The sequence below is a fragment of the Calidris pugnax genome, unplaced genomic scaffold, assembly GCF_001431845.1.
Source record: "Calidris pugnax isolate Ruff unplaced genomic scaffold, ASM143184v1 scaffold39, whole genome shotgun sequence".
In the NCBI taxonomy this organism is placed as follows: Eukaryota; Metazoa; Chordata; class Aves; order Charadriiformes; family Scolopacidae; genus Calidris; species Calidris pugnax.
This window is the reverse complement of record NW_015090828.1, coordinates 9,617,203-9,625,008: the sequence shown is the minus strand read 5'-3', so window position 1 is coordinate 9,625,008 and position 7,806 is coordinate 9,617,203. Positions and strand designations below refer to the sequence as shown.

The 7,806-nt window shown below is 54.7% G+C and overlaps 1 protein-coding gene across 1 annotated transcript in view; it reads right to left on the bottom strand.

Annotated features, from left to right (window-relative positions):
- Positions 1–5,876: 5,876 nt before the first annotated feature.
- The window catches only part of LOC106887016 (steroidogenic acute regulatory protein, mitochondrial-like), a 4,721-nt gene continuing 2,791 nt past the window's right edge, over positions 5,877–7,806 (bottom strand). The window contains exons 5-7 of the mRNA XM_014940355.1: positions 6,379–6,563; positions 6,090–6,183; positions 5,877–5,978 (exon numbers count right to left, since the gene is read on the bottom strand). Coding sequence (XP_014795841.1) covers positions 5,877–5,978; positions 6,090–6,183; positions 6,379–6,563 — 381 coding nt within the window. The remainder of the gene's footprint in view (positions 5,979–6,089; positions 6,184–6,378; positions 6,564–7,806) is intronic.

Genomic DNA, 7,806 nt, shown 5'->3' with positions numbered 1-7,806 from the left:
GGTTTTGAAACCCTCCCCCAGAAATTCCTGGGAAAACCCCTTTTTTTTTTTTTTTCCTCATGGTCCCCCCCTGCCCTCCCAGTTGTGGCATGGGTGTTTTTTTTTTTTTTGGCAGAGCCACAGAAAATAGGTGAAAAGGAGGAAAAAAGGTATCAGCGGCTTGGCTGCAGGTAACCCACCATGGGGCCGCTTCTTCCCAAGGTGCTAAAAAGTTTTTGGGGGAAGGAGTGACTTGAACGTTGCTTTTTACTTCTCCCTGACCCAAAGAGCAACACAAGATGTTGGAGAGGAGGGTCTTGGTTCAGCCCTGGTGCTCGGAGCTTGGGGAAGATGCTGGGAAGCTGAGGGGGGGGCAAGCTACTGGAGGGACGTGGCGCATTCTAAGGAGGAAATGTGAGGAAATGTGAGGAAATGCTCAAAATGCTGTCCCGGGTTGTCCCTGTTTGGGAAATGTGTCTGGAGGAGGAGATGGAGTGTGAAAACCATAGACCAGCTTCTGTCCTGCATTGCAGGGTGGGCAGGGGATGGTCCAGGCAACTCTGAGCAATAAGAACAAGGTCAAAGACCAAAAAGACTTTAAAAAATAATGGCTGTCACCCAGTAATGACTTTTTAGCTGATGCTGCTCTGGGCCAGCTTTGAGGTAACACTGATGCCCAGCTTGCCCGGGGGCCGTGAGCCTGATCCCTGCACCCTTGTACCGGTGCCTGTGGGACATCAACACCTCTTGGAGGGAAATGGGAAGCTGGGAGTGGGTTTTAGGGGCAGTTACAAAGAAAGGAGAGGAAGATTCATCTGTGTCCTTTTTATCACACGGAGTGGGGGTGATTAATGCTGTTAAAAAACTATTGTGCCAAGTACTAAACGTATGCACAGCACTTTAGGAGCCTGGGGCTGCGTGCAGCTGGCTTGGCATCAGGTGGGCTGCGGGCACAGGGTCTGCTTGGAGATGTTCACAGTCCTCAAAAGGTCCCCAAGAGCAGCCTGCCATGTCCCCGAGGGGCTGCTGTGGTTTTGGTGCTTAAGGGTGTGCAGCCCCCACCAGCTGTGGGCATCCAGCACCTCCAGGAGTGGTGGCAAGGGGAAGGTGGGCTTCCACGGGCGATGAGCGCTGGTAGGGAGGAGGTTTTGGGGATGGAGAGGTGGAATCTGAGGAAGGTGAGGCTCAGCAGATAGGCCAGTTTGGTGTTGCAAAGTGGGATCCCTTGGGAGGACCTGCATGGCGTGGGTGCAGCCGCTGGCCCTGACGGTGCTACTTCCCTGGTCATCTGAGGAGCAGGCTAGGACATCTCAAGGGACATCGTTGGGTTAGCTCTTCAGGTGGCTGGGGTTTGCTGGGCAGGTGGCTGGGGGTGCACTGGAAGCCCGTGGGATTTAGGGTGTGCTGCTGTTTGAGCCTGGTGCTGTCAGTGCCATCGGTGGCAGGGCAGAGCACAGCAGTGATAGCACTCATGTGGCTGCAAGAAACTTGAGGTCGGGGCATCTTGGAGGAGCTCATGTCAGGGTGGAAGCTCCCCTTAGCCTTTGCTGCTCTGGCGTGGCTTGGAGGAGCAGAGAGGTTGAGGTACAGACTTTAATTGGAATGAATGGAGACCTCCGGGCATTCCTGACATTTTCAGCATTGGACTTGGGCTGCAGTGCTCCCCTGGAGTTACCCAACGGTGCAAAAAGGGCTGAAGAGATGTCCAGAGGGCAGCTGCCCCTGGATCTCCATCCAGTCAAGGCTGGGTGAGCATTTAATCTGACTCCTCTGGAAATCACCTGCGGGTGGAGGTCCCCTGCCTCCTGGGTGCTGCCCTTGGGCGTTAAGTTGGGCTTCACGAGAGATGGAACAAAGCCACACGTCTGCCTGAGCTGAACCTCCAGCACACCCTGTGGGAGTGGACAGACAGAGGGATGCCTACAAAATTATTATTTTGTATTATTAAAAGTATTAGAAAGCAGCCCTGAGGAAAGGGATTTGGGGGTGCTGGTGGACCAGAAGCTGGACACGAGCAGGCAGGGGGCACTTGCAGCCCAGAAGGCCAATCGCATCCTGGGCTGCATCAAAAGAAGCGTTGCCAGCAGGTCCAGAGAGGTGATTCTGCCACTTTACTCTGCTCTGGTGAGACCTCACCTGGAGTATTGAGGTCTGGAGCCCTCGATATAGGAAAGACATGGACCTGATGGAGTGGGTCCAGAGGAGGGCCACTAAAATGATCATGGGGTTGGAGCACCTCTGCTATGAGGACAGGCTGAAGGAGCTGGGGTTGTTCAGCCTGGAGAAGAGGAGGCTCCGGGGAGACCTAATAGCAGCCTTCCAGTACCTGAAGGGGCTACAGGAAGGCTGGGGAGAACCTGTTTAGAAAGGCCTTCAGTGACAGGACGAGGGGCAATGGCTTCAAGCTGGAGGGGAGCAGATTTAGACTGGAGATTAGGAGGGGGTTCTTCACTGTGAGGGTGGTGGAGCACTGGAACAGGTTGCCCAGGGAGGTGGTTGAGGCCCCATCCCTGGAGATATTCAAGGAGAGGCTCGACGAGGCCCTGGGCAACCTGGTCTAGTTGGGGGTGTCCCTGCTGACTGCGGGGGGGTCGGACTAGATGGCCTTTGGAGGTCCCTTCCGGCCTGGACCATTCTATGATTCTATGAAAATGCCATGGTGGGGTGCCCAGGTCCTAGGTTTGCAGGTATTGGTACTCCCCGGGGATCGAGGAGATGCTGGGGGTCTACCAGGGGTGTGATGCCATCCCTCAGACTGCTGCCACCACCTCTGTGCCCCCTGCCAGCCTGTCCCCTGGCACCACCCTCTGCGGCGGCGCCGGCAATTCTTTCTTGTGCCAAAGATAACGCTTGGTTCACTCTACAAGGAGCACCTCTCCCTGGTGGCGTGGGAGGTGCAGGCGGTGCCACAACCTTCTCCTGCTGCTGGGACAACCCTGGGCTGGCTCGGGGCAGGACTGAGCTTGCTTTGCCTTTCCCTACCCAAAGCAAGTTGGTTTTTCTCCAGTGTTCAGCCCCCCCTCCATGCCCCATAGCCTCAGAGGCATTGAACTAACCCAAAACCTTCCCCCCCCCCATCTCCCTAAACCAACAGGCTTTCCTGGCTGTGGGGTGCGGTGTTCGGTGCATGTGTGCTCACTCCTTCCCCCCCCCAAATTCTACCCCTTTCCCTTCGGTGCTGCCCCGGGGCCACCCACCGGCCTGGACCATTCTATGATTCTATGAAAATGCCATGGTGGGGTGCCCAGGTCCTAGGTTTGCAGGTATTGGTACTCCCCGGGGATCGAGGAGATGCTGGGGGTCTACCAGGGGTGTGATGCCATCCCTCAGACTGCTGCCACCACCTCTGTGCCCCCTGCCAGCCTGTCCCCTGGCACCACCCTCTGCGGCGGCGCCGGCAATTCTTTCTTGTGCCAAAGATAACGCTTGGTTCACTCTACAAGGAGCACCTCTCCCTGGTGGCGTGGGAGGTGCAGGCGGTGCCACAACCTTCTCCTGCTGCTGGGACAACCCTGGGCTGGCTCGGGGCAGGACTGAGCTTGCTTTGCCTTTCCCTACCCAAAGCAAGTTGGTTTTTCTCCAGTGTTCAACCCCTCCCCACCATGCCCCATAGCCTCAGAGGCATTGAACTAACCCAAAACCTTCCCCCCCCCCATCTCCCTAAACCAACAGGCTTTCCTGGCTGTGGGGTGCGGTGTTCGGTGCATGTGTGCTCACTCCTTCCCCCCCCCAAATTCTACCCCTTTCCCTTCGGTGCTGCCCCGGGGCCACCCATGCTTTCTTGCCTTAGCAATATTTGCCGTGGTTCCTTGCCGTACCTCGGAGGAGAGCTGCCTCTCAGGAGACCAGCCCACCCCCTTCTGCACCCAGGGTCCCCCAGGGAGAAGTGGGGGGGACACTGGGGGCAAGGGGGCTGTGCTGCAGGTGCTAATCTCTGCTCTGGTTGAGATTATTTAGAGGGGGGTGCCATAAAACCCCCCCTTAAGCCCCCCACGCCGCGCGTTGGATGCTCTGTGGTGGTTCCACCACGGGGCCAGGACCCAGCACTGGGGGTTTATTCCAACCTCAGGTGGGAATAAAGGGCTTCTCACCATGGAAAGCCACGTCGTGGGATGGAGGTGCTGTGCTGGTCCAGCTCCCAGCTGGGATTTTGGCCCCTTCTCTGGGATGGGAGGGTGCTTCTGGTCCCCCGCATCCTCCTGGGCCAGGTGGACGTGCCAAGAAGTCATTCCTGTGATGTGACCTTGTCCAGTGTTACCATGATGTATAAAGTTTTGTACATACGAGATTCAGAGCTTTTTAACTTTTAATATTTATTAATTTCGTTGGGTTCTCTTTTTTTTTTTTTTTTCTCTTTTTGAAACTCTAACATAATGTAAAAAATAAAATAAAATAAGAAATCCACATCAAAATCTGCCTGTTGATTTATTCGGGGGTGTGAGGGGTGGGAGGAAAGGACCATGACCCAGGTGGAGTTGAAATGGTGAGTTGAACCAGGGAGTTCCCACCTCTTTATTTTGTTTCAACCCAGCCAGTTTCACGTGGCTGTTTTGAGATGATTTTTCCCCCTACCCCCTTATCTAAGACAAAGACCCAGCCAAATCCACAGATGTGACAGAACAAGAGGGAACGGCTTCAAGCTCCAACAGGGTAGGTTTAGAGTGAACATTAGGAAGAAATTCTTCACAGAAAGAGTGGTCAGAGACTGAATAGGCTGCCCAGGGAGGTGGTTGAGTCGCTATCCTTGGATGTGTTTAAGGGTTGTTTAGATGTGGTGTTGGGGGACATGGTGTAGGGGAGAACTTTGTAGAGTAGGGTAGATGGTTGGACTCGATGATCCCAAGGGTCTCTTCCAACCTCAATGATTCTATGATTCTATGTATTAATTGCAATCATCCTGCCATGGCTGTAGGAACGTTTCCTGACACCCAGCTGCTTGGCTTTACCCTTGCAAGGCTTGTTTATGGCTGCAGTTGGCACAATGTGCTTTTCCCTGGGGTACAGGAGAGCACTGGGATCACTGGATCCAGCCATCCCCAGAGGGCTGTAGGGTGGCTGGGGATCTCCAGGCCACCTTCCTAGGACAAAACTCACCCTGGGGTTTATCACGCTGCAGGTCTGCAATGGATGACAAGCTCCCCTGGGTGTGTGCGTGGTCTCCGTTATAGGGGGATGAGTCCAGCCCTGCCCGAGTTTCACCACTTGCTCGTCTTTGTGCTTTCTCATCCCCTTCCACGTTGTAGGACCCTGAGTCCATTGAATTGATGGTGAAAAGCAAGCTTTCTGCCCATCCAGGACGTGGCTTTAGTGCTGTACACCTGCTCTGGCTGTGGCAGAGAAAAACCTACATCTGTATACATATAGATATATACATGGAAATATATGGCTTAGCCATTCCAAAAATTAACACAGATGTGTTGCCTGTTCAAGCCAACAAGAGCCCCTGAGCTCGCACTGAGAACTTCTGCCATCGTTCAGGTGATCAATAAGGAGGGATGAATCTGGGGCAGGGCTGAAGCTGCAGAAGGGGTGATGCCCAAAATGTGGGGGGTGCATTTGGGCAGCCACCCCCATCCACGTCCCCTGTGCCCAGAGGGGAGGAGTGGTGCCAAAAGGCAGCTACCCCTGCTGCTCACGGGTGAGGGGTTTGGGTGAGGGGTTTTAGGCGACCCCTTAATGCAAGGTTGGAGGTGATGTCTCCATCGCCCCAGCCCATGGATGCTCTGCTCCATCCCTGAAGCATGGCGCTGGGTGAAGGGTGTCCTCCACTCTCAGTAGGTGTGGAGACCCGCTCCATCGCTGATGGCCATGGTTCCTCAGCAATGAGGAGGGGCAGGAGAGAGTCTCCAGCTCAGGCTGTGTCCCTTGGGCTTGGGCAGAGCCCGTCCTGCCACAGCTCAGGGACATGAGGTGGTGGAGAGGTGCTGGTGGAGGTGCTTGATGAAGTCTACTTGGGACTGCGGCAGGACACGGTTAAGGACGGAGGTGGGGATCCAGCCCTTTGGGAGAGAAAACACCCAAATGGGGGTCAGAGAGAGTTGGGGTGCCCATCGTGTGGTGGTGGTGGGGGGAGGAGGGTGCCTTGCCCCACATCCCGTGGTGGCACTTGCCTTTAGGTCCACGCTGAGGAGCCAGGTGAAGCGGGTATGGCTGGGGTCCCCTGCCAGCGGCTGCAGGACGATGCAGCTCAGCTGGGACTCGGCCCTGCGGTGGGCAAGGGACAGTTTAGGGTCCCTCCCAGGGGGTTAAAAAAACCCAAAACAAAGGGTGAGGAGATCCCAGAGTGAATGCAATGAGGAGGGCCTCCCTCCCCATGCCTGGCTGCAACCGTGGTCTCCCCAACCCTCCAGGACACGATACCCCACGATGCTCACTTTGTAGGGGAAGGGGGGTCTTTACCTGATGCACCCTTCCTGCGAGGGCAGCGGCTCAAAGTGGGTGGCTGTGCCCACCAGGTAGATGGCTGTGTCCCTCCTTCCCCGGTGCCGCACGCTGACGAAGTCCCGTTGGCCCACCAGGTTGCCCGGGCTGGGAGAGGTGACCTCGTGTGTCACCAAAGTGTCTGTCCCCACACGCTGCAGCACCTGCCGGAGCAAGGAGAGCCCCAGGGATTAGGATCCCCTCTGGGGACATCCCTGCCACCCCCTCGCTCCTGCCCAGGGGATGGTAACCTTGGGGAGGGCAGCACCAGCAGAAGCAGCAGCAAGGTGGGGGCTCGGGGCTGGGGATAATTAAATCCCAACTCCCTGCAGGATATTAATCACAGAATCACAGAATCTTCTAGGTTGGAAAAGACCTCAAAGATCATCTTGTCCAACCGTCAACCTCATTTTGACAAAAATAAACACCCGCACAACAAACAAGAAGCATCACCATCACTAAACCATATCTCCCAGCACTACATCAACCTGTCTTTTGAACACCTCCAGGGATGGGGCCTCAACCACCTCCCTGGGCAGCCCATTCCAATGGCTGAGAACCCTTTCAGTGAAAATTTTTTTCCTAATATCCAGTCTGAACCTCCCCTGGTGCAACTTGAGGCCATTTCCTCTTGTCCCATCGCCTGTGACTTGGGAGAAGAGACCGACCCCCACCTCTCTACACCCTCCTTTCAGGGAGTTGGAGAGAGCCAGAAGGTCTCCCCTCAGCCTCCTCTTCTCCAGGCTGAACACCCCCAGCTCCCTCAGCCTCTCCTCAGGAGACTTGTGCTCCAGACCCCTCACCATCATCATCTTTGTTGCCCTAAGGGGGAAATGGGTGATTTTTGCAGCTTTTTTTTTTTTTTTTTTTTTAAAATCTGGGATGCGACTCTCTCTATGCTATTTTTCTGAAGGGAGGGGGAAGTGGTAGCAATAAATAATCACGGGCTGGGTAGTGTTGGAGCCAGCCCAGGTGAGCTGGGGGAGGCTTTCTGAGGCTGGCAGCTGCCTTAGGGATACGCTGCGATTTGGGAGCTGAGAAACAAGGCAAATACTCATAAAAAGCCCCAGACAAGGCATAAGCTTCCTGGGGATGCCCCTGTAGCATGATGTATTTGGGTTTTTCTCCTTTTTTTTTTTTTTTTTTTGAGCTCTCTGATTTTCTTGAATGTTTTCTCGCCTGACATTGAAGTCTGAGCAATGTCAGAGTCCTCCGGTGCGGAAAAACCTCTGTGAATGGGCACCATGCGGAAAAGAGAGCTTGGAAATGACATGCCAGTAAAGCACATCTTCTCTTCCTCCTCTTGCAGGAGCGTGGAATTAGTTTTAATCCTTCAGTGATCTTAAAAGCCTCGGTAAATATGATTATTTTGGTTTGTTTTTTTTTTTTTTTTGGTTGTTTGCCACC